Below are 26,805 nucleotides of genomic sequence, written 5' to 3' on the forward strand. Positions count from 1 at the left end.
CTCTTGGTTTTGGCTCAGGTCATGATTTCACAGATTCATGGGTTCAGCCCCACGTTGGGCTCTGCGCTGGCAGCTGGGAACCTGTTTGGGATTCTTGGTATCCCTTGCTCTCTGCCCCTCCCCCACTGGTGCTATCTCTTGTCTCTCTCAAAATAAATACATAAACTTAATAAGAAAAAGAAGTATTTATTTCATAGGGTGCCTGGGTGGCTCAGTCAGTTGAGCATCTGACTTTAGTTCAGGTCGTGATCTCAGGGGTCGTGGGTTCAAGCCCTGCGTTGGGCTCTATGCCATCAGCACAGAGTCCACTTCGGATCCTCTGTCTCCCTCTCCCTCTGCCCCTCCCCTGCTCTCTCTCTCTCTCTCTCTCTCTCAAAAATAAATAAACATTAAAAAAAAAAAAAAAAGAACTATTTATCGGGTCTCCCTCCTGCACCTGGCACAGAGCTCCAAAAACCCTTGGAACTTCCTGTGATGAGAATGAGGTGTCTTTTGTTATGTTACTGAGGTGACTTTTGGAAAGCACCTAACGATGGGGGCTGGCTGCCAGGGGAGCCAACCAAGTGATTAGAGTTGGGACTTTTCACCTGACCCCTGGGGAGGGGAAAAAAGAGGAGCTGGAAATGGAATCAATCGCCAGTGGCCAATGATTTAGTCAATCATGCTTGTGTAATGATGCCTCCCTAAAATTCCAAAAGGGCGGAGTTCAGAGAACTTCCAGGTTCACTTCTGGTGAGCTCAGATAAAGCATGGAATCCCCATGCCCCTTCCCACATATTTTGACCTATGTATCTCTTCTTTCTGGCAGTTTCTGAGTTAAATTTTTTTATGTGTTTATTTTTATTTTTGATAGAGAGAGAGCGTAAGCAGGGGAGGGGCAGAGAGAGAGGGAGACAAGGAATCTGAAGCAGGCCCCAGGCTCCGAGCTGTCAGCACACAGCCTGACGCGGGGCTCGAACCCACAAACTGTGAGATCATGACCTGAGCCGAAGTTGGACACTTAACCAACTGAGCCACCCAGGAACCCCAATCCTTTTGTAATGAACTTGTAACCCAGTAGTAAGTTGTTTCTCTGAATTCTGTGAGCTGCTGTAGCAAATTAATCAAATTTGAGGAAGGGGTCATTGGAACTTCTGATTTAGAGCCGGTCCTCAGAAGTGTGGTGACAAACTAAACTTGCAGTTGGCTGCTGAACAGGTTGGGTGCAGTCTCATAGGACTGAGCCCTTAACATACGGAAGCTGATGCTAGCTTCAGGCACATAGTGTCAGAACTGAGTTGAATTGTAAGAGAAAACTTTACCCTTCTTCCCTCCTAGATTCTGTGGCTAACCTAATAATTAAATTGATATAAGACAGATTCACAAGTTAGCCAGGCAAATTTGGTTTTGTACATATGAGAACTCAAAAAAATATGAGACTCAAAGAAGTGACTAGAGCAGACAGCTTTTTTTATGTTTTAGATAAAGAAATAATACATTTGTGAAGAATCGACAAGAAAAAGAAGCTTGGGCTTAGCATAGCAAATTAGTGAAGAAGTAAACGAGGTTTATTTATACAGCCTTCTGGGCCCTGAATTCCCCATCTCTGGCGATAAGGATGTCTTCTACCCGGGTACCCTTCGTGTGGGAAATTTATTTCCTGCTTTCAGGGAGACAAAAGAGGGCCAGCATGGTTTTATTGCACTGTGTCCTAAGTACTTTAATTCCGAATAATCCATATGCCAAAGTGACATATTTGGGGACAGCCTGCCCTGAACCTCAACCCTGTTAAAAACACGACAACCGGCCCAAAATGGAGTCACTTATGCGAAGCCCTGTGTCACCAAACTGAGCATTAACTTAGTTACAAATTTGGCTCTCCGAGAAATGGAATCTTAAACCAGCCAATGCCTGGTGTAACTTCCTTGTTCCTGCACCTTGTTCCTGCACCCCTAGTATAGTGCATTTGAGATTCGTCCACGTGGCCACATGTCACCACATCGTGATTGCCTTCTTGTGGTTGTGTAGTATTCCACTGAGTGGACGGACCACCATTTGCTTACCCGTTCATCCACTAAAAGACAGGAAGACATTTTACTGGAGGTGCATTGGCAGTTTTGACTTTTAAATTATGCAAGAGTATTACCTATTCAATAAACAAGTAAATTTTTTTTTTAATGTAAAATAATGTCAGGGCGCCTGGGTGGCTCAGTCGGTTAAGCATCCGACTCTTGGTTTCGGCTCAGATCATGATCTCATAGGCGTGATATCGAGCCCTGTGTCGGGCTCCAAGCTAAGAGTGGAGCCTATTTAAGACTCTCTCCCTCCCTCTCCCTTTCCCCTCCCTCCCTTGCACCTGCTTCCTCTCTCTCTCTCTTAAAAATAAATTAAAAGTAAAATAATGTCCTAAAGACACCAGTGGGACTAAGATCCTTTAATTTTTAGTCCTTAGTTGGAGAGTTATAAATGCTTCTCACTGTTGCCTGTAGACGGACTTGTCACCCCGCCCCATACCCGCCACACTCCTCTCTGGCCCCCAAGAACCTGTGCAATCCTGCGAATGGACAGTGCCAATCCACCTTGCCCCACACTCACCCAACAGCTATGCCTTTGGCCTGCCACAACTTCAGGAAGCTTCCTCCTTATTATGTTCCGCACTAGTCACAGTTTGAGGAAGTAAATGACAAAAACCCTCCATGAAACTGACTGAAACAAAACAGAACAAAAAGGAAATTCACTGGCCCGTGGTATAGTTAAAAGTACAGGCCCTAGCAGCTGTGTGCTCATGCTTGAATCCCACCTCCGCTGTTTGAAAGCTGCATAGTCTCAGGCAAGTTACAAAATCTCTTTGTGCCTCAGTTCCCTCATTTGTGAAGTAGGAGGACATCATAGTTCCTAACTCACAGAGTTGCAAGGATTATATGAAGTGGTATTTGTGTAGCACCTAGAACAATGCCTGGTATATAATAAGTGCTATATTATGTTTGTTGAGTTAAATAAATAAACCTAACTAAAAAGTCTAGAGGAAGAGCCCATTTTCATGTCGGCTTCACCCAGGGGCTCAGACGATGGCACAGAGCCACCAGCCTTGTTCTTCCCTCCTTTGGGTTTCTTCCATTTCCAGGCACGTTCTCTCCTCATGGTGACAAGACAGCTGCCAGCACCTCTATCCTTACAGCCTCAGCAACTCCAACTCCCCACATCAGGTCTCATTGTCCCTGATAAAGTTGTGTGTCCTTGAACCAAGCAGAGTAATTAAATGCTCTGCCTAGCCAGGTGTAAGTCACGAGCTCACTCCAAGCACCAGGAGGAAAGTGGGGCAAACTCCCTATGGGAACTGGGGTGCTATCACCAACAAAATACAAATCACATCATGCCTCTCTGTTGTCAATTTTGTCTCTGCCCTGACATCAATTCCACTGAGTTGAGTTTGCTTTAAGCCAGGCTGGTGCTCTGAAGCCAACCTTCCTCCCCCCGTCCCCCCTACACTCCCACACCAGCATCCTAGTAGGCTGAGGATCCCTTATACATCTTTGATTGCCCAGGGCCTGACACAGGCAAATGTTCCTGTTTCTTGGACTCACCCCCAAACTTCCAGTCCACAAATACATCCTTCTCTGCGGCAGATTCCGGGGTCCCCCACAGTTTCACAGGCTGAGCATGGTCCCTGGGAAATGATTGACAGGAAACGGCCTGCAGAATTGCGATTATTTGGGATTTGTTCTTAATGTTAATGCGATGCTGGTTCCTTTCTGTTTCTTTAATGCCATTTTGTACTAAGGTAGTTCAAAGTTCTTTACAAGCAGCTAGTAATTAATTCAACTTCATTAAGGCCAATTAATCCAGGATTAATTATAAATTTGCCCAGAGGAAGTTATTATACTTTGCTCTTTGATTTAGGTTTTGGCTTCTAAAGATTCTTTTAGGAGTGAAATGGAAATTTCCCTTTTCTCTGAGGGTATCTACCTTGCCAGTGATTGTGTTAACCATGTACCTTCCTCAAAATGTCCTATATTAACCTCCAATGAGACTGTCACTCAGGCCACCAGCTGTGTGCTACATGACATTGCCAGCACTAAACAGATCTTCTAATGCCACATTAGACACAGGGTGAGGAAGAGAGTGTCCTGGCAAGAACTGGTCCCACACCAGTTTCAATTTCAATCATAGCCCTACCTCATGCTGGCTGTGCGACTCACCCTTTCTTCTGCCTACGTATGGACATCATAATGTTTTACAAGATCATTATAGTCTATATTGGCCAGCATCCACTCCCTCTTTTCCTGAAAGCCTCCATGATTTTCCTTGGAGGCATCACACCTTCTCTCCTCCAGGTCACTCTGGGGACTGACTCCACTTAGTTCCAGAGTGAGACTGAGACTCAGGTCCAGTCCACCAGCCACAGCAATTGGTTGGGTAGTGAGCATGTGACCCAGTTAGCACAACTGGAGAAAACCCTGGAATTGTTTCCAGGGCAAGCAATACAAAAGTGTGCTCTCTGACACTGGACTAAAACCTATAGAAATCGGTCTGGGCTATGATGGGATCCCATGAGGGGAGCCTGGCCATGGCAGAATAATGGGCCTCCAAAGATGTCCATGTCCTTTGAGTATGTGAGTATGTTATCCTGTAAGTATGTATCCTGTGAGAACCTGTGAGTATGTTATCCTACATGGTAAAGAGGACTTTGCAGGTGTGATTCAGTTAAGGATCTTGAAAAGGGGAGGTTATCCTGTATTATCCTGCGGGCCTGATGAAATCACAAGAGTCCTTATCAGAGGAAAGCAGGGGGGTCAGATTCAGAGAGATGGTGTCATGAGAAAGGCCCCACTGGCCATTACTGTCTTTGAAGACAGAAGACAGACATGAAGCCAGGAATGAAGCTGGAAAAGGCAGGCAGTGGATTCTCCCCTAGATCCTCCAGAAGGGAATGAAGCCTTGCCAACACCTGGATTTTAGCCCATTAAGACCCATTTTGGACATTGGTCTCCAGAACCGTAAGAGAATAAATGTGTGTTGGCTGAAGCCACTAAGTTTGTGGCAATTTGTTACCACAGCAATAGGAAATGAATGCAAGCATTTAATTGGAGTACTGAGTCTATTTTCATATTTGTTGCATAAATGAATATCTCCTAATTCCCTCCCACCTGATTAGAGGTGTAGGGGGCCTTTAATGGGCTCGCTCCACATCTTAGACCCGAGGATCACTAAGACTTACATGGTAAATAGCCTCAGTGTGTGTCTTCTGCTCAGATCTGCTGCTTTCATCCAGGCCACCCTGACCTCTGCCCCCACTGCCGTGTGACCCCAGCACAGGTGCTCAGGAGCTGCAGGCCCCAGCTGCTTTCCTAGGCTAACATTGGGACTCAGCAGATGCCACCACCGCCAGGTTTCCCCATTGCAGTAGGATGTGCCCTGCTGAAATGGAAACACTGGTCCCCAGAAGAGGGGGTTACAATAGGAGACAGAGGACTAGCTCTTGCTAACCTGACCCCTGTCCCCAGCCTGACTTCCGCCTCTACTCTCCACAGCAGTTCCTGTGAGTGCCCTGGGGTACTGTTTCAGCTGAAAAAGCATGACAAAATTATTCACTAAGGCCAGGATACACACAGAGAAGGCAAATATTCAAGGGTGGGGCGGAAAGCCATGCCTCTACATTCCAAGGATCTGATACCACTTTCTGTGCCCTTCCCAATGCTAGAGCCCCTTGTAAAAGATCTCATTTAATTTTCTTAGTAATCTCATACATGCATGTTGTTACTGCTGTTTTACAGCACGGGGAAGTAGACCTAGAGAGATAACTTGCTCGGAAAACGTCGGGATTTGAATCCAGATCATCCACGCAGGATCCTTCTGTTCCCTGCCAGCTGATCCTTGTTTTATGTTAGGTTCCTTTGACCCCAATGATGTGCACCATCTTCATAGTTTTTTTTTTAATTTTTTTTTTCAACGTTTATTTATTTTTGGGACAGAGAGAGACAGAGCATGAACGGGGGAGGGGCAGAGAGAGAGGGAGACACAGAATCGGAAACAGGCTCCAGGCTCTGAGCCATCAGCCCAGAGCCTGACGCGGGGCTCGAACTCACGGACCGTGAGATCGTGACCTGGCTGAAGTCGGACGCTTAACCGACTGCGCCACCCAGGCGCCCCACCATCTTCATAATTTATGTCCTATCCAGGTACCACCTACCACTTAATATGTTTCTTTAAATTAACCCACCTTTTGACTTAAATAAAAGTATTTTCCTGTATGTAGAAAAACCGTCACTTGCAACAAGTACACAGGAACCACACAAACCTTAGTTTCAGAGTCTTTAGGGAGAGAAAGGGGTTAAAGTTACACTCTGCCCCCCTAAGACTTATTGAGAGAGAATTTGAAGGGCATTCATGTTCTTACTATAAAAATCAATATTATTTAGTTTTATGTCTTTGTACCACCTCTAAGTTGCCAGAAAAATTCTCTTTGTCTGCTCTGTCCTCAGAAATCAGCCTAGGGCAGAAAAAACAAGCATGCCAATTAGGTTGGCAATAATCAGAGAGGCGTGTAATTCCAAATGTAGGTGAGGATGTGGAAACCCAAGATCACTGAATAAGCCAATTAGTTTTAAAAACAGATTCCCTCAACACGGTATTTCTTTGACTTACTGCTGATTGGCTGGGATCTTGGGACCATGGCTCTGAGTGCACTCCACATGTTGGGAATTATTCTGCTTATAATAAGCATAGTAGGCTCCTTGGTGTGACATATTCTCTCAAAAGCTTTAAATGCACATTCCCAGCCATTGATCACCATGCAAATGATCTCCCTAAGACTAGACTGTCAGAAAAGGAACGAAGAGAACGATTAACTTCAAGAATGCAAACCTCACTTTGTGACCTGTGAATACCACAAAATTTAAGAAAAAACAGAGGATTCTAGAGCAACCGCTGGGAGAAGCGCTGATGCCTTGCATTTTGATCACATCCTTCAGTTTGGCTGAGAATCTGATCAAAAGGGGGGAATTGTTAAAAACAAGAAACTAAGCTCAAAATGGACTCACTTATGCTAAGCCCCGCGTCACCAAACCAAGACTTAATTAGTGTTGGTTCTCCAAGAAATGGAATCTTAAACCTTATCAGGAATCGTCTGATCAGCACTAGATAATCTGCCTGATAGACCCTGCATCCCCTAAAGGAAAGGAACCTTGTAATAACCAACCTACTTATTTTGTCTAGTGGGACTTTCTTATTTCTTCCCCCTTTCATTTTGTGTGGCTCCTTGGAGATCCTTTCTGCTCATTGGATGCTGCCTGATTCGTGAATTGTTGAATATAGCCAATAACATCTTTCAAATTTACTCTGTTGAATTTTGTTTTTTAAGCTTGCAAAGGATATCAAAAGATATGGATCAACTGCCAGATGAAGAGATACATAGGTCAAGGTATGGGGAAAGAGCCTGAAGCCTAAGCACATCATACTCCCCAAATCTTCACGTGTTCATCAAGTTCTCTGAATCCTTTTGGGTTTTTTTGGAGGCTTCATTACATGGGCACGATTGTTTAATCACTGGTCATTGGCAACTGATCTAACCTCCAGCCCCTCTCATCTCCCTGGAGACCAGGGGAATGGGACTGAAAGTTCCAACCCTTTAATCACTTGGCTGGTTCTCTTGGTAGCCACTTGGTGCCGTCCAAAAGCCACCTTATTAACGTCATAGACCTCCAGCTCCCATCACTTAGGAAATACCAAGGGCTTTAGGAGCTCGATGCCAGAAGTAGCACAAAGACCTGTTAAAAAACAAAATTCATTTGACGATCTAATTGGCTTCATTTAATGATTCATGAATTGAGAAGCATCCCATCTTAGCAGATAGAAGGGAGCTCTGGGGAACTGTACAAAATGGAAGGCTTTTATAGGAAGAAGAGGGGGGGGGAGAAAAAGGAAGTTTCTAGCAAAGAGTGGATTGTTTGAGGCCAGGTCTCCTTCCTCTGCAGGAAGGCAGGGGTCTATTAGGCAGATTACCTCACTAGTGCTGACCAGATAATTCCAGATGGACTGGTTAAAGTCATATTTCCGGAAGGTGTTGAAACTATAGTCAGGTTAGGAATTAAGTCTTGTTTGCTGCCATGGGTCTTAGCACAAGTGACTCCATTTTAGGTCTCTTGTTTCTTTTTTAACAGACCAAATATGTATTTCTTATTATAAAACACAGTATCACAGCTCCTGTGGATAATGCTGCTATGAAAACTGGTGTGTAGCTAGCTCCTAAGTCCCTGTTTCCAGTTCTTTGGAGTATATACCTCAGAGTGGGATTGCTGGGTCACATGGAAAATCTGTTTAACTTTCTGAGGAGAAACTGTTTTCCACAGAAGCTGCACTATTATACGCTCTCATCAGCAATGCACGATGGTTCCAATATCTCCACATCTTGGCCAATACTTGTTATTTTGGGTTTTTCTTTCCCTTCCCTTCCCTTCCCTTCCCTTCCCCTTCCTTCCTTCTTCCCTTCCTTCCTTCCTTCTTTTCCCTTTCCTTCCATCCTTCCTTCTTCATTCCCCCTTTCTTCCTTCCTTCCTTCCTCTCCTCCTTCTTCCTCTCCTTCCTCTCCCTCCTCCCTTCTTCTCCTTCTTCTTCTTCTCTCTTTCTCCTTATTCTTCCTTAAGTCTACCCTACTGGGTGTGAAATAGTATCTCAGTGCAGTTTTGATTTATATTTCCCTGATGACGAATGATGTTGAGTATCACTTCATGTGCTAGTTGGCCATTTGTACATCTTCTTTGGAGAAATGTCTATCAAGTCCTTTGCTCATTTTTTAATGGGTTGTTTATTTTTTTGTGTGTTGAGCTGTAAGAGCTCTTAGAATTTGCTAGACATCAAATCCTCATCAGATACATGATTTGTAAATATTTTCTCCCATTTTGTGCATTATTATTTCATTCTGTTGAGAGATAGAGTCTTTTGATGCACAAAAGTTTTAAATTTTGATTGAGTTCAACTTATCTGTTTTTTTCTTTAGTTGCTTAAATATGGTACCATATTTAAGAAACCATCGCCAAATTCAAGATTATGAAGATTTACCCCTATGTTTTCTCTTAAGAGTTTTATAGGTCCTCAACACAGGTTTTGGATCCACTTTGCGTTAATTTTTGTATATTGTATAAGGGGCCAACTTCTTTCTTTTGCATATGAATATCCAGTTTTCCCAGCACAATTCATCGAACAGATTGTCCTTTCCAACTGTCCCATTGAATGGTCTCGGCACCCTTGACCATATATATGAGGGCTTATTACTCTTTATTATGCCTTCCTGAGGCAGTGGTGAGGGCAGAGGTAGGTTTGATCTGGGCTTGTGGTTCAAAGGTCAGGTGTGAAAGAAGTCAAAGCAAAGAAGAAGCAGAAGGGGTTGAGAAACAGTTAGCTGAGATCATCAAACTTGGACTGGAGAAAAGAGGAGATGAGGAACTGGAGATGAAAGAACAAGGGTCACAGAAGTAAAATGAGAGAGCTGGCAGGTCTGAGAGTCTCATCCAGCACAATTCGGGAATGTAGCAGTCCACATAGTTACTTGTATATATGTCATCACACTGATAAGGACTTTCATCAGTACCCATGGATGAAGACCTAACTCAAACTTTTTTTTTTTTTTTAACGTTTATTTATTTTTGAGACAGAGAGAGACAGAGCATGAACGGGGGAGGGGCAGAGAGAGAGGGAGACACAGAATCGGAAGCAGGCTCCAGGCTCTGAGCCATCAGCCCAGAGCCCGACGCGGGGCTCAAACTCACGGAGTGCGAGATCGTAACCTGAGCCGAAGTCGGACGCTTAACCGACTGAGCCACCCAGGCGCCCCGAACTCAAACTTTTTAAGCCCCAATGTCAGTGCCATTTACACTGCAAGTAGGGCAGAGCTGTACCTGGGAATGTAAAAGATTTCATCGGGAATGTCTGGCCAGCTTTCTTCTCCTTTGTGTTCGCTTTATTCTTAGGCAGTTTTCCCATGAAGTGGCAAAGATGACCTGGAACACCATGACTCAAGTCTCTTTCTTGGTATTTCCAGTAAAGCGACTGGGATTCAGTGTCACTGGACTGTCTGCTCACATTGCTGAACCAATCATCATTTTTGTGGGGGGGAGAAGGGATACTTTGATAGGCCAGGCCAGGGTCCCATATCCATTCCTGAAACAAAGCTGTGGTTGGGTCAACCCATCCAAACAACTTGGACTCAAAGTCAAAGAAGGGTGGCTCTCGAAAGAAAATTAGACTCATGGTAGCCAGAAGAAGCAGGAGGACGCTGGGTAAGCAACATATGTCCACTATTGTGGGCTTCACCTCCCCTTTACTCACCTGTGTATCTTGGACAATGGCCTGCTGCATAGTCTTCTGTTGAAATGAAAGAAACCGTCTGGTTCTGCAACCAGACCCAGCTTTTTTCTACACCAGATGTGGGTCTAGGCTTTGCCAGGCACTTCTCAATTTGTGATCTTGGACAAACTCTGACCCCTCCTAGGGCCTCAGTTTCCTCATCTGTGAAATGAGGATATGGCTAGGCCCGATCTGTGATGGAACAGCTCTGGTAGAAGGGGAGGTGGGGGCATTGGACTGGCATCCTGCCTCTCAGCTTTCCCTTTCCACACACCTATTGGCCACAAAAAGAATTCTACAACCCCAGGGAATGTGGTTTGAAAACCATTGGGTCAAGTGATCCTACTGAGTTCCCCTGAGCTCCCAAATCCTTATTCCCCAACCCTCGCCACTCATATCAGCTGGAAGGAAATCCTTCTCTTCGTGCTAAAGTTTGGGGCTTAAAATACTAAATGTAGGAAAGGTCTTCTCTCTTAACTGAACAATACACAAAAAAGTAAGTCTCACAGAGTGCCTCACTTCGACTACTAGTTGGGGGAAAGTTTTCCTCTTTATAGGGTGAAAGGAATTGCTCCTCACCTATGGGTAATGACCAGGAAGAAGTCTATGAGGTGCTAAGCAACCTTCTCAGTGTCATAGGGTTGATGAATCATAGGCCACCTGTAACAAACTCAAGCCTTCCAAGGATTTGCCAAAAGCTTCCATTCACTGACAGAAACCATTACTAAGTCCCATAAAACCTACTGTTTAAAATACATGCAAAATAATAATAATAATAGTAAGGGGCACCTGGGTGGCTCAGTTGGTTGAGCATCCAACTCTTGATTTAGATTCAGGTCATGATCTCAGGGTCATGGCATTGATCCCTGTGTTGGGCTCTGTGCTGAGCATGCAGGCTGCTTAAGATTCTCTCTCTCTGTCTCTCTGTCCCTCTCCTCTTCTTGGGCTGTCTCTCTTGAAAAACAAAAATTTTTAATTATAAATAAAAAATAAAATACATGCAGCAAAACTACAGGATTTCAAGCGTGTATGTGGTGGTTTAGAACCTTATTTGGATGCATAAGAAGACTCCATTGTGAGCCAGGCTATGTGCTAAGCAATTGAGTTAAAATGAACACAAACATGGTCTACACGCTCATAATGCCTGCAGTTTAGTGAGAGACAAACATTGACCTAATAATCTTGCAAACAGAAACCTAGATTCAAAAATAATGTTGAAGTATAAGATGCGAGAGTCAGAAACTACTACAGTAGCATTTAACTTCAGGTCTGCCTCAACCCTAATGCAAGGCGTCCTAAGCTCTAGATAAGTCCCTCCTTTTCCCCATCTCCAAATCGGAGGTAATAACTCGAGCTCCGCAGAAGGGTATGACTTTCAAATAAGATAATACATAGTGGCACAATTAAGAGCCAGACTCCAGGACCTCACTTCGGTGCAGCGCCCCACTCCAAGGCCAAACTCCTGAGGAGGTCCCCTTGCATTTTCATCCTAGGGTCAGGGCAGGAAGCGCTGGCTGCGGGGGAAGCCAAGCGCGCGGCACAGCCGGAAGTGGGTGGGCGGAACCCTGCCGGCAGTCGCGATGGGCGCGGCTACGAGCCAATGGGGGAGCGGAGGCGTTCCCGCCCTCGCCAATGGGACGCCGAGTGAGGCGGGCCTTGACAAACCGCCCTAGTAACAGCCGCATGGTAACCCAGGTGCTGGGCGTGTGGTACTTGCTCCCGGTTTTCCACGCAGGCTGTGGCTCCCGGCGTCTGCAAGATGAAGATTGAGGAGGTGAAGAGCACCACGAAGACGCAGCGCATCGCCTCCCACAGCCACGTGAAGGGGCTGGGGCTGGACGAGAGCGGTCTGGCCAAGCAGGCGGCCTCGGGGCTCGTGGGCCAGGAGAACGCACGAGAGGTGTGGCGGGTCGGCCTGGGAGTTGAGAGGCTGCTGAAGTGGGGGCTGAGGGCGGGGTGCGCGCTTGGATGCCCCGCCGAAGTTTCCGTAGGGCAGTGAGAATGGGCTACGAGGGTCGGCGAGGGAGGTGCACCCTGGGAGCGGGAGAGGGGCCATCCAGGAGAACAGGTGCCGCCCCCACGGGGACGGTTGACTGCTTCACCTCATTGACAAGTGTCGATTGAGCCCCGTCCACTGTGCCATGACGCAGGGATAAGCGGGGAAGAAGATAGTTAAGGTCCCTGCTCTTCTGGAGCTTACATTTTGGTGTAGTGAGAGACGATAAACGTTTAACCAGTAAATAAAATAATCATTACGTTTTGGTGGAGGTCAGGTCCTGCAGGACTTTGTCGGACCTGGTATGGAATTTGGATTTTTGTGAACAGAAGTGGGAGTCTATGGGGGCTTTAAAGTAGAGAAGTGATCAACCTTAGAAAACTCACTTTCGTTCCAAGGCCTTGGCAGCTGAAGGAGGAAGGTGGGAGTTAGGGAGAGGAGCATCCTTTCTGACCATTCCAGTCAAATCCACTTTTTGTTTTTAAGTGGCAGTGATGCCAAGTCATTTCACCTACATTATAATCGCGAAACTATTCACGCTCGTCGTATTATATTTTTTGCAGATGAATAAATTGAGGGTGGAAGAGGTCACTTCACTTACCCACTTGCCACTGTTTAGCAATGGTAGTGCTGGGATTTGTACCCCCATGTCTTTCTGACTCTCAAAGCAGTGCTCTTTCTGTGATATTACAGCCCCTTTTCTGCCCGCTGTGCTCTAAGATCAGATCCATGCCAAGGCCTTTCATAGCTTAGCAGCTATAGAAACCTGTACTTAATGTGAGGTTAAAGCTATTGCCTCCTAGGCTGATTGTGCTAAAAGAAAGGGCCAAAGAAAAGCCCCTGGCTTCTCTTTTGAGCATCGTCTTTCTAAAAGGAAATATTGACAAGGTCAGGGTGACTTTGAAGCTTCTTTATCCAGCCCCTCTCTGCTTACTGAAGACGTTTTACTGAAAACAGCTAACTAACACTGGTTGAATGCTTGCTCTGCGCCAGGCAGCTCTTATCTCCAGTGTCTTGTTTCACCTCCACCCTAATAACTGTCTGTCCCCTACTTTACTATGCCACTTTTCGGACATACAAAAAAGTTAAAAGACTTGTATAGGCACCTGCGTGCCCAATTGTGCAATGAACGTTGTACTCGTTTGGTTTATCCTGTATCTGTTCATTGATCCATCCACCAATCCACTGTTGCATTTCAAAGTAAGTTGCAGACTGTAGTACACTTTACCCCTAAACCCTTTAGCCTGTGTGCCAGTCATGAACTATGTTTTCAGATTAGGAACTTGGATTCACAGAAGTTAGGTAGGTAGGTCCAAGGTCACTCAGTGGGTAGTGGTAGAGACAAGATTTAAACCCAAGTCTGTTTGACTCCAGAATTCATGCTCATAATTCTGATGCTTTATGCTTCCTTATGAATATGAGCTTCCTGAGAATAGAGATGGTTAAATATGATTATATTTACTCATTAACGGGGCGCAGTATTTATTTATTTATTTATTGAATTAATAGGCATCCCGATGCAGCTTCCAGGTTCTTGCATGACTGTGGTCATATCAGCAGTCTCCCTGGTGCTTAACATCCACTCATCTGAGTGTTAGATGAGGCAATCTTTTAAAGGCCCTTCTAGTTCTTTTTTAGAATTTTAGAATTCACTAAATACATGTCACTGGTGAGAATTTGGAGCTTAAACCGAGGGAGAGAAATGGAAGAGCTAGTAGTGTGTCAGTAAGAGTACACATCGACAGTTTGGAAAGTTTCTTTCCAAAGAGTACAGAGGATTATGAGCTTCCATTATTAAGGAAGACCATAGTGGGTGGCTCTATTTTCTTAGAAATGCAGTATATCTGAAGAATACCTTCTGGGCTCTGTTCAGGGCACTGCTTTTCCAACTGAGCCAAAAATGGAATATAGCCCATCCACATGCACACTTTGAATCCACCTATTTATTTAACAAAAAAGTTTAATGTTTATTTATTTTTAAGAGACAGAGTGTGAGCAGGGGAGGGGCAGACAGAGAGGGAGACACAGAATCCAAAGCAGGCCTGGAGGCTGTCAGCACAGAGCCTGATGCTGGACTCAAACTCACAAACTGTGAGATCATGACCTGAGCCAAAGTCGGACGCTTAACCGACTGAGCACCCAGGCGCCCCTATTTATTTATTGATTGATTGATCGATTGATTGAGAGTGTGTATGAGTGAGCATGGGGGAGGAGCAGAGAGAGAATCCCAAGGAGGTTCTGTGCTGATACAGCAGAGCCCAACTCTGTCTCGTGAACTGTAAGATCATGACCTGAGCCGAAATCAAGAGTTGGACACTTAACCGATTGAGCCACCCAGGCACCATTGAACCCACATTTTTATAGTGGCTGTCTAAGTGTGGGACCAAGGTACTTCTCCACAGTCCACGGGAAGTAGTGGTAGCCTGCCCTAAGGCAAGGAGATGCACCCTTAACAGTTTTATGTTAGGTTGTTAAATCAGTGTAAGAAACCTGATAGTCCTGGGATGTAAGTGTTCAGTAAGTGTGACTCTCAGCCTTCTTTATAGTTAATATCCTAAAACATATAAAAATCAGTAGCCCATTTATGGAATTTATATATACACACATTTATATATCTATATGTATGTGTACATATGGCTATAAATGATTTAATAGTATTCAGAGAGTTAGAATGAAGTTAGAATTCAGAGATGTATTACGAAATCATCAAGCAATTTACTCTTGAGGATTTGAAAGACATTCACATCTTAAGGCGCCCTAGTGTTCACCTCACGTGCAGCATTTGCAGCATTCTGGGAGTTAACCGATGGCCAACTAGTAGTGTGTGCCTTGATTTTTAACCCTTAATGAGTTAATTTGGGAATCTGATGAAAGCTGTGACTCTCTTCCCTGGAAAAATGCATATGGGAACATATACACACAATTTTGTTTTCAATTTAATTCCGAAATTCAGGAGGTGTTGGGCCTCTGAAGTCTATCCCTGGTCCCAGGCTAAAAATCACTGCTCCCATTTGTACCCTACCATCCATTCTCCACACAGCAGCCGTCAAGGTCTTTTAAAAAAGAAATAATCATCTTGGGATGAATAGTCTATGTAGATGAACTTAAACTTTACTAAAATTCTTTTCTGAGTCCTGGCCCCTGCCTGCCTCTTCGACCTGATCTTCCCATTCTCCTGTTAGCTATGCTTTGGTCACTGCGGCCTTTCTGTCCCTTGGATATATCCAGCTCATTCCTGCATTTTGAATTTGGGGTTTCCTTGGTCTGCAACACTGATTCCCCTTTGCCTGGAGCTTTACATGTCAAATAAAATGTCATCAGAGAGGCCTCCCCAGATCATTACCCTTTTTTCTTTACGTTAGCGATCTCATACAGTGTTTTTGTGTATGTCCCTTCCGCTAGACCACAGGCGAGCTCCATGACCACAAGGCTTTCTTTTCTGTCGCCCTCCACTGCTTCCAGCACCTAGAACGCTGCCTGTGGTGTAGTGGCACTCATCGTTGGCTGAATGAGTATGTGAATTGTTTGAACCAGAAACCGGAATTTTTCCCCACGTGAAACGTTTTAATACTGATTTATTATTTCTTTCCATTGTGGTGTCTAGGCATGTGGTGTGATAGTAGAATTAATCAAAAGCAAGAAAATGGCTGGAAGAGCTGTCTTGTTGGCAGGACCTCCTGGAACTGGCAAGGTACTCATTTTCTCTCATTTTCTAAATCTACCCAAGAGAATGATCTTAATGTTTAAGCCAAATTGAATTCGTGTCTTAACTAGTCTTTGTTTAGCTAAATTGGTTATATGTATGTTTGAAAAACTAATGTGCAGTAATACAATTGAGTATCTAAAATCCATGCTCCTCTAAAATTCAAATTATCCTGGCTGACCTCCAGAGAAGAGAGGATGAAGTCCTCAGAGGGGTCTCATTGTGTCTAGAATTTGTCCTTTATCTCTTTCCAGTCTCCTTTGCCTTGGAAATACATTTCTTTTGGCCTAGGGCTTCATTAAATCTTGGGGATGACATCTTACTTGAAGGGGAAAGAAAATCAGGCAGCGACCATTTTTCCGAATGCTAACTTTGCCTAGTGCTATTCTGGCTGTGTGAGAGATGGGGGAAAAGGAAAGAAGAACGGAATCAGAGATACGATTTTTATCTTTAAGGGGCTTTTCTCTGGGGGAGAGAGAGGAAACCATGACAGTACAAAATGCTTCAGTTGAACATTCAGCTGCAAGGTACTGACTGATCTTAAATGCAGTTGGAGTTTGAGCTGGAAGTGGGACTGAGGACCGGTAAAAGCTGGTAAAACTCTGCTGGACATTTGGCCTGCAGTGTTTGAGAGTGTTTGGCTTCACAGGGAAGAAGAGGGCCTTCCAGGCAGAGGAGGCAGTACGGCTTGTTGAGATTTGTGAGAGCACTGGCCAGATACTTGAGACGTATCTGTGTTCCCAATCTGAGTCATGCACGTTCCTCCAAAGGGCCACTTGGTACAGGAGCGTAGGAGCTTGGGGTTGTGTTTGTAAGGAAATAAGCTTTAAATTGCAGCTCTGGTGTTGACTTGCCATGGGACCCAAGGCAGGTTTCTCCACCTTTTCTGAAGTAGCACATGCCTCATTTCAGACAGTTATTCCAACCGGTCAGTTGTAAGATAATGACTGTAATTATCATTTTGAAATCATGTAATTGAATTGGTGGTGTCTTTACATATGTCGGTGTCTTAAAATAGAAGAAGTGCTGTATTTGTGAAAAAGTCTATCTTAACCTTTAAAGTGCCATATAAATATGAGCTTTAATTATCTCTCTGCAGATGACATCAGGTTGTCCACTGTATTTACCATGTATTTGCTTACTTTCCTTTTTCTATCTTAAACCTTCCCTCTCCCTCCATTTTTCTTCTTTCTAAAGAAGAAAAGTACATCATTTAGATGTTGCTTCTAGACGTTTGTTGGTGGCCAAGTCGGGCTTGTATTTATCATGTTGCCCTTGTTTTCAAAGACGGTTGTGTTGGATATATAAGTCTGTTGATAGCTATTTTCCGTTGGTACTATTTCTCTTGATATTTGCTACCTGTTGGCTTCTCTCTTTGCTTTTGAGAAGTCTCACTTTGAGGGTTTTGTCTTTTCTTTCTGATGTTTTTGGTTTTGGTGTTTCACTATGATACGTTATCTCTTGATACCTCTTGACTATGATATTATCTCTTCGGATATTGCATTTCCCTATTTGTGCTCTTCTTTTGGAACTCCAGTCAGATATTTGTTTGTTTTTAAATTTTTTATTCTTTTATTATTTTTGAGAGAGAGAGAGACTGAGAGCAAGCAGGGAAGGGACAGAGAGAGAGGGAGACACAGAACCGGAAGCAGGCTCCAGGCTCTGAGCTTTCAGGATAGAGCCTGACGCGGGGCTTGAACTCACAGACAGCGAGTTCATGACCTGAGCTGTTGTCGGCCGCCCAACCGACCGAGCCACCCAGGCGCCCCTCCAGTCAGATATTTGAATGCAGCGGTTCTCAACTTGGGGCAGTTTCACCCCCCAAGGGACATTGGTGATGTCCAGAGACATTCCTGGCTGTCACAGTTTGGTTGAGCGGGTATCTTGTGGGTGGAGCGCACAGGTGCTGCTAGACAGTGCTCAGGACGGTCCTTACAAGAAGGAAACACCCAGCACAAAATGTCAGTAGTGCCAAGGCTGGGAAACCCTGCGCCAGAGTTTCTCATTTTGTCTTCTTTCTCTTGCAACCTCACTTTCATGTTTTCCATCTCTTGGGCTTTGCTGCACTGTGGGTAATTTCTTTAGGCCTCTGTTCCAGTCTAATTGTTTTGTGGGTTATGACTAAGCTGCTGTTTAATCCAACCCACTGAATATTTTTCTCTTTCTCGTTTTGAAAAATTTGAAACCTACAAAAGAGTTGGAAGAATGGTTTGATGATCCCCTCTCTACCCTGCACGTAAATAACTAATTGTAAATATTTGGTGACATTTGTATTTTCTGTATTTCTGAACCATTTGAAAGTCAGTGCAAGGACATTCTCCTGTTACCAAGATACTATCATCCACCCAAGAAACTTAATGTTGCTAACGATATTAGCTAATATCTAGTCTAAATTAAAATTTTTCCCAGTTGGTCTTTTTGGGGGCTTTTTCATATTTTATATTTGTAAATTCAGAATACAATCAAAGATCATACACTGCACACATTGTTATGTCTCTCTTTTTTTTTAAGTTTATTCATTTATTTTGAGAGAGAGGGAGAGCGTGTGTACACAAGATAAAGAGGGAGAGAGAGAGAGAAAGAGAGAATCCCAAGCAGGCTCCGCACTGTCAGTGCAGAGACTCATGTGGGGCTCGAACTCACGTACCATGAGATCACAACCTGAGCCAACAGACACCCCTCTTTAGTCTCTTTTTATCTAATCAGTTACCCTCCCCAGCCTTTTTTGGTTTTGTTTTCTTTTTTGACATTGACCTTTTGGAAGAGTCCTGGACACTTGTTTTGTAAAAAGGTTCTACAGCTGTCCTACAGAGATCATCTTATTGTTTTGTCAGTAGGAGAAGTTAAACACTTGGAAAAACACTGCCCAGGTGATGTCGTGTCCCGTTGTGTCACAGCAGGAGGCTGACAGGAAAGGGGGGATGAGGCCACATTCAACGGGAAGGTCCTGGTTCCCTTTATAATTAATTAGTAATTGGAAGTGAAGTGACCTATGGAGATGTTGCAAATACCCTTTCACCCTAAGGGTGTAGTACTCCCTCTGATGGTTATTGCTGTATCAGTTACCACACTGGTAGTTGCAAAACAGTGATTTTCTAAATCTGTCATTCTACATGTATTAGCTTGCTTTTGGTTTTGTTCTTTGTAAATAAGGAGCATCCCCCTCTTATAAGTTCTATTTTTTTTTAATCTGGATTTTTAAAAATTCTGGCTGTTTTTGATAGCCTTTTATTTCTTGTTCATGAATCAGTTTCTTTTTTCTATATTCTTGGTCTGCCTGTGAACTTATGTTTGGCTGGTCAAATCTGCGAGGCTTCTCCTGAGAGTGCTTCTGAGGGACCCTGCTGCACTATCCAGGGCACTTGCTGTGAATTTTGTGGCTTGGGTTTTCTGGTCATCAGCGTAAAGACTGATCCTGGAGTCGTGTGAGAGCATGCTGTGGAGACTTTTCTCCTCACCCAGAGCCACAGGCAGGACCTACAAGTTTATACCTTGTATGTCAGGGGTTTTTTGTTTGTTTGTTTGTTTGTTTTTGGGCTTTTTTTGGCTCACCTTTTCTACTCATGCATGGCCCTTCAAGCCTCCTTTTTATTCGGGGGTTTCTCTCTTACCACTGTAGTACCTTGCTGAGGTTTCTGCTGTCAAAACCCTCCAAACTTTTTTTTTTTAATGTTTGTTTATTTTTGAGAGAGAAAGAGAGAGAGACAGAGTGCGAGCAGGGAAGGAGCAGAGAGAGGTAGACACAGAATCCGAAGCAGGCTCGAGGCTCTGAGCTGTCAGCACAGAGCCTGATGCGGGGCTTGAACCCACGGACCGCGAGATCATGACCTGAGCTGAAGTCGGACACTTAACTGACTGAGCTACCCAGGCGCCCCAGAACCCTCCAAACTTTCAAGGCGATGGTAGTTTACTACTCTGGATTTTTTATTATTTCTTTATTTCTGACTGTTTGTAACAGGAAGGATTTTCCATGACCCTCTCTAGTGTGCCATATTCCTGGCAGCGTAAACCGTTCATTCCTTTTGTAGTACTGTACCATTTTCCTCCAGGAAATACGGAAAGTTCTCACCACTGCTGGTTTGTTCAGTCCCTTTACATGAAGGCATGTGGTAACTCTCCTGCTTTCCAGGGCGTTGATGGGCCCCACGGTTTAGGCAGCTTAACTAAGTGGAGGCAGGAATACGGTGGTGCTTATTTTAGAGAAACAAATAAGTGGTTCGTATGGACGACCTGTTCTCTTGAGGATGTCACACTGTTCGTAGCAGGGCTTTGTGTTTAGGTTTTAGAGAAAGGTGGTGTTCTGATGAGATGGGAAATGAAGCAGACTTCTTCAGTCTTCTTTTGGCAATAACCTCTTTTTTGTGTGCCACTTGCCACTTGCATGAGGGGTAGTCACAAAGAAATAATGTCTTAGAGGTTGGGGTTTGCATCTTGGCTTTGCTGCGTGCTAACTGATGTTGGGTGAGTTAGTAACGTGTGTGTTTCAGTTTGTAAATCTATCCAACACGATATCAGACATCAAACACTAGATCATCAAGTTCATAGGCTAGTTGGGAGGATCCACTGAGACCTCATGCAAGTGACCTAGTACTATATACCAGGTGTGGGTATAATAGCTATATTGTATACCCGCCTTCTGGGAACCTTTACAAGGAAGAAACTAGACACGCCGGAAGCATTTCATAACCAAATATTTATCATATTTTAGTGGAAGGATACTGATCATCTCGTCTGTATTAGCTGGAGGTGGGGAGATGTCACCAAATCAGATACAGTCACTGTCTTTGATGTTCACAACTGAGGGTGTGGAGTCAGGGCCCGTGGAGATACCTGGGTGAGAAAGAGGAGTGACTGAGAAGGTGGCAGGTTTGGATAGCAGGTGGACGTGGTGCTGGAGTCTGCTCCTCACACTGTACCCTGTCGTGCTCCAGAGATTATTCCTTCGCTTTAGGGTATCAGAGAATAACAGTTTTAGGGGCATCAGTCTCAAGGTCATAAACTCAGATGCCCACTCAGATAGGCTGTGAGGATGAGGGAGGTGCCTGGGCACCAGCACGAAGGGGCAGGGTGGCTGTGGTGGCCAGAGCGGCACACCCTCACTGAAGGTGGCAGCTGTTCCTGAGGTCTACACCAGGTGCTGCCACGCAGTAATGAGGGCCCATTGTGGCCAGACTTTCTGGGTCCTCAAAAGAAGCCAGATACCTCGATTTTTTTAATATATGAAATTTATTGTCAAACTGGTTTCCATATAACACCCAGTGCTCATCCCAAAAGATGCCCTCCTCAATACCCATCACCCACCCTCCCCTCCCTCCCACCCCTCATCAACCCTCAGTTTGTTCTCAGTTTTTAAGAGTCTCTTACGCTTTGGCTCTCTCCCACTCTAACCTCTTTTTTTTTTCTTCCCCTCCCCCATGGGTTTCTGTTAAGTTTCTCAGGATCCACATAGGAGTGAAAACATATGGTATCTGTCTTTCTCTGTATGGCTTATTTCACTTAGCATCACACTCTCCAGTTCCGTCCACGTTGCTACAAAGGGCCATATTTCATTCTTTCTCATTGCCACGTAGTATTCCATTGTGTATATAAACCACAATTTCTTTATCCATTCATCAGTTCATGGACATTTAGGCTCTTTCCACATTTTGGCTATTGTTGAGAGTGCTGCCATAAACATTGGGGTACAAGTGCCCCTATGCATCAGTACTCCTGTATCCCTTGGGTAAATTCCTAGCAGTGCTACTGCTGGGTCATAGGGTAGGTCTATTTTTAATTTTTTGAGGAACCTCCACACTGTTTTCCAGAGCGGCTGTACCAGTTTGCATTCCCACCACCAGTGCAAGAGGGTTCCTGTTTCTCCACATCCTCTCCAGCATCTATAGTCTCCTGATTTGTTCATTTTGGCCACTCTGGCTGGCGTGAGGTGATATCTGAGTGTGGTTTTGATTTGTATTTCCCTGATGAGGAGCGACGTTGAGCATCTTTTCATGTGCCTGTTGGCCATCCGGATGTCTTCTTTAGAGAAGTGTCTATTCATGTTTTCTGCCCATTTCTTCACTGGATTATTTGTTTTTCGGGTGTGGAGTTTGGTGAGCTCTTTATAGATTTTGGATACTAGCCCTTTGTCCGATATGTCATTTGCAAATATCTTTTCCCATTCCGTTGGCTGCCTTTTAGTTTTGTTGGTTGTTTCCTTTGCTGCGCAGAAGCTTTTTATCTTCATGAGGTCCCAATAGTTCATTTTTGCTTTTAATTCCCTTGCCTTTGGGGATGTATCAAGTAAGAAATTGCTGTGGCTGAGGTCAGAGAGGTCTTTTCCTGCTTTCTCCTCTAGGGTTTTGATGGTTTCCTGTCTCACATTCAGTTCCTTTATCCATTTTGAGTTTATTTTTGTGAATGGTGTAAGAAAGTGGTCTAGTTTCATTCTTCTGCATGTTGCTGTCCAGTTCTCCCAGCACAATTTGTTAAAGAGACTGTCTTTTTTCCATTGGATGTTCTTTCCTGCTTTGTCAAAGATGAGTTGGCCATACGTTTGTGGGTCTAGTTCTGGGGTTTCTATTCTATTTCATTGGTCTATGTGTCTGTTTTTGTGCCAACACCATGCTGTCTTGATGATTACAGCTTTGTAGTAGAGGCTAAAGTCCGGGATTGTGATGCCTCCTGCTTTGGTCTTCTTCTTTAAAATTACTTTGGCTATTCGGGGCCTTTTGTGGTTCCATATGAATTTTAGGATTGCTTGTTCTAGCTTCGAGAAGAATGCTGGTGCAATTTTGATTGGGATTGCACTGAATGTGTAGATAGCTTTGGGTAATATTGACATTTTAACAATATTTATTCTTCCAACCCATGAGCACGGAGTGTTTTTCCGTTTCTTTATATCTTCTTCAATTTCCTTCATAAGCTTTCTATAGTTTTCAGCATATAGATCTTTTACATCTTTGGTTAGATTTATTCCTAGGTCAGATACCTCGATTTTTATATGAAATTTCCCAACATTAAAAAATGGGCAACAGATTGAGTTTAAAAACACACATGACACTCAGCAGGGCAAAACAGAACTGGGCTGTGGGCAATGAGTTTACAACTTGTGATTTAATCCAGGACCTTGATTTGGCAGGTGGGGAAATAGGGCAGCAGAGGTTTGCCATGCGCCCAGGGTCACGGTAAGAATTAGTCACGGTAAGAATTAGTTGCCGAACCAGCACTACCACCCAGTTTTTGCCCTTTCCACCAGTGCTTTTTGTGTTACATCACATGCTGCTTCTCTAGCAGATGCTACCATCTTAAAACTATCACCAAAATGGCATTGAAAAGAAAATCTGAGAGGAACCTCTGCTGGGCCAGTTTTAAAATACTGTCTCAGGGTGCACTTTGTTGTTCTGGGCAAGCTTGTTTTCTTGCTTAGCCCTGACCCCTTGGGAACTGACCTTACTTAGGCTCTTGTTTCAAAGTTGAGGAAAAATGAAAACAGCATTAAAATGCTATGGCATCTCCCTGTCCTGTACCAGCTTTAAAGCATCGGCTTTTCATACTTGATATTTGACGATACATCTATTTGGTCTGCTTGTGTTTAGCATCTGTCAGCTATAGTTATCTTTTGTAGTTATCTACAAAATCAATTTGTAGTTTACTAGGGCATGTTCAAGTGTAACTTGGGACCAGCTCATAGCTTGAGAATCTAGCTCCCACATCCTTCTTCACTGTGTGTGGGCCACTCAATCCAAAGCGAACGTCACGTAATTCATTCTTTGGTTAGTGTTTTCTGATGCTCTCCAGGTTGGTGTCCTCCCATGCCTGTAAAAACAGAGAGTAGTATCTCAGAGACTGGAGCGGTGTTCCGAGCCCTGTTTTGATATCGAGGGGACAGTTTGGGAAGTCTACTAATTACGATGGCAACAACGATCTTTGGAACCCTACTACTGCCAGAGTTCAAGTTCCCACTCTGCCATTTTCTAGATTATGATTCCCAGGACATGTTATTTTACCTCTCCTGTGTCTCAGTTTCCCTATTTGTAAAGTGGGGAAAGTTCAGTGTGTAGCTCATAGGCAAGTGGGAGGGTCACGTGATGCACTTAGAGTCGGGCCTCACTGGTGTCAGTGAGTGATAACTGTGGTAATTACAGGAATGATTAAAGGTGCCATTTAGGTTATAAATCGACTGTCCACAAAAGTCATTCAGCATTTATTGTGTGAAACATGCCAAATGATGTTGAAACTGAAAGGACTAGATTTTCGGTTATTCCTGATTCATAATTTTTTGATAGGATATGTTTCTGAATTATCATATTTTCAAGAATGTAAAACAAGTGCATTCCCATTGTTCTCTGTAGACAGCTCTGGCTCTGGCTATTGCTCAGGAGCTGGGCAGTAAGGTCCCCTTCTGCCCAATGGTGGGGAGTGAAGTTTACTCCACGGAGATCAAGAAGACGGAGGTGCTGATGGAGAACTTCCGCAGGGCCATTGGTGAGTATCACGTCTGTGGCAAGAGTTGTTCTCATTTGCCCAGTTCGCTGAAGCTGCTTCGTTGTGCAAACGCCTTTACAGCTTGTATTTGTCGTGCTACCATTTTTCTTTTGGCACCATTAGTGTTATCTTCACCAAAAACCCAACTTTTCTAGTTGAAGTGTTTTAGCAGTCAGAAAATGTAGACCCTGGCTACGGGACTGGGGTTTTTCATATGACAAAGTAGATGTGGCCATAAAATGATTTTTTAAAAAACAAGTCAGATTTTCCCGGCAGCCTTATTATGCTTTTAGAGGTGACTGTCCAGTGAGAAGGTTTGGACTTATGCCATAAGCTTTGTGTGTCGCGATGCTAGAATGTCCCCGGTCCTGGATGTTGAGCCAGAAGAATCGTGGCCTGTCAGAGAATGAGGAAACCATGGGGGGACGGGCAGAGGTTTGAGCTTACAGGGTTTGGTGCTTGTTACATGGCAGGGCCCCCCTCAACATTGATTATAGCTTTTTGTTCCCCCAAGAGGAATTCTCTGTCTTCATTTTGCATATGATGACACAGAGTCTCAGGACGTTACACGACTTGCCTACAGTGACCCAGCTAGTGAGTAGCAGCACTGTAGTCTGAACCTATAGCTCTCGGATTCTAGTGCCTGTGCTCTGAAGACCTGCAATGAGAAGAAAATGGCCTCTCCCAAATAGTTACGTCTTCTCCACTAGGAGGTCTGGGCCTGTCTCCCTGCCCCATTTTTGTTGCCCTCGCTCTGGGAAAATCCCAGTGTCCCTCACATCTAGAAATAGTTTATTCCTTTTAAGATACTAAAAACTGTTTAATGTGTGTCTGCACATGTGGGAGCCTATCTCTAGGATACAGTTGCTGAGTCATGGGTTATGAACCCTTGTCATAGCGCCTGTACAGTTTTCCAGGCCCTTTGGTTGTCAAAACAAGGTGAGCATTCTTCAGAAGGAAATTTACTGGAAAGCTTGGAGGAAATGACGAAAGTTTAAGCAAGAGTGGATTTGTCTAACCCAGAATCCTTGCCTTAAGAATGCTAAAGTCTAGGTCAGGGGTGAAATCATGTAGGGTCTTAAGCACAATTAGGGCTTTGCATCTGTCACTGAGTGAAAAGAGAAGCAATTAGAGAGTGGTTTTGGTTGTCCAAGGATCCCTCTGGCTGGGGCATGGAGAGTGGACAGTGAGAAGAGTGAGGGGACAGTGGGGAGACTGTGAGGAGCCTGAGCAGGTGATGGCGGTGGCTTGGACCTGGTGGTGGTGGCAGAGGTGATAAGAAATGGTCAGATTCTGGATCTAGTTGGATGGTGGGGCTGACAGCATTGCCCAGAGGATTAGATGTGGGGCTGTAAAGAAAGAGAGGTGGCCATTTTGGGAGATAGGAAAGTCTGGAGAGGAGCAGACTGGGTGTTGATTGAACGTCTGCTATGGACAGAGTATCTCCTGTGGCCCCAGTTCCTGGCACATAGTGGGGCTCAGTGAAGTTTTTCTGAATGAGAGAAGGGACTGGGCTTTTAAAGCAGGTAGAAAACAGAAGCCTTTAGCCGAAGAAAGATAGCCCTCAGTCTGTGTCTGGTGATAGACATACTCCGCTTGGTCTGCACAGGGTTTTTAAAATAAATGTTGCATTGGTTGCCAGTGTTTAGAAATTGGGAAATGTCCTATGAAATCCTTCTTTCTGGCTTCCGGAGAGAAGCTTTCCTTCCCACACAGCAGCAGTCGGGTGGGGCTGAGCAGGGCCCCTTTCCAGAGCGGGGCTCGCCCTCCAGCCTGCCGCCGTCCCTGGGACACCGGCCCTGCTTCTTCATGTCGCCCACCAGACGCTCGCCCGCACCAGGTCCCTGCGATCGCTGGACGGTGAGACTCTTGTTCTAAGCCAGAGACCCTGTGAGCTGTGTCTGTAGGCTTTGTGTTGTGTAGGTATGGACTTTTTTTTTTTTTTTTAACTGTAAAGTATTTCTTACTGGAAATCTTTTTTACTGTGAAACATTGAATTTTTTTGGTGGCTGTTATAAACTGAAATATAACATATTTAGAGAAAAGTATGTAAAGCATGCCTGTAGTTTAACAATTTCTTATGAGGTCAACGCTTATGCCGTCACCGCTCAGCTCAGGGAACGGAACAGGGCCAGCACCGCAGCTGTCATTCTGGCCCTGGCTGGCCACAGCCCCTCCCCTCTCCCACGCCAACCCACAGAGTGCGAGGGTTGTGTGGCCATGGCCTCTGTGCTCGTCAGAGCCTGTACAGCAGTGTGGCTGAATTTTGCCCTTTTCTTTTCTTTCTTTCTTTTTTAAAGTTTATTTGTTTATATTGAGAGAG

At 44.5% G+C, this 26,805-nt stretch overlaps 1 protein-coding gene and 1 long non-coding RNA gene across 3 annotated transcripts in view; one reads left to right on the forward strand and one right to left on the reverse strand.

The window, feature by feature from the left end:
- Positions 1-1,517: 1,517 nt before the first annotated feature.
- LOC123607608 lies at positions 1,518-3,830 on the reverse strand. The gene is made up of 3 exons (XR_006716800.1): positions 3,564-3,830; positions 2,575-2,685; positions 1,518-2,053 (listed from the first exon to the last, which is right to left on the reverse strand). It is a non-coding gene; the product is annotated as an uncharacterized LOC123607608 (long non-coding RNA).
- An 8,094-nt stretch (positions 3,831-11,924) lies between these two features.
- Positions 11,925-26,805, forward strand: part of RUVBL1 (RuvB like AAA ATPase 1) — a 43,989-nt gene continuing 29,108 nt past the window's right edge. The window contains exons 1-3 of one of the 2 annotated variants that reach the window (XM_045494013.1): positions 11,925-12,220; positions 15,921-16,007; positions 24,350-24,482. In XM_045494013.1, coding sequence (XP_045349969.1) covers positions 12,080-12,220; positions 15,921-16,007; positions 24,350-24,482 — 361 coding nt within the window. In that variant the 5' untranslated portion in view covers positions 11,925-12,079. The remainder of the gene's footprint in view (positions 12,221-15,920; positions 16,008-24,349; positions 24,483-26,805) is intronic. The other variant, XM_045494014.1, reaches the window with a different exon arrangement.

This window comes from Leopardus geoffroyi, chromosome A2, assembly GCF_018350155.1.
Source record: "Leopardus geoffroyi isolate Oge1 chromosome A2, O.geoffroyi_Oge1_pat1.0, whole genome shotgun sequence".
Lineage (NCBI taxonomy): Eukaryota > Metazoa > Chordata > Mammalia > Carnivora > Felidae > Leopardus > Leopardus geoffroyi.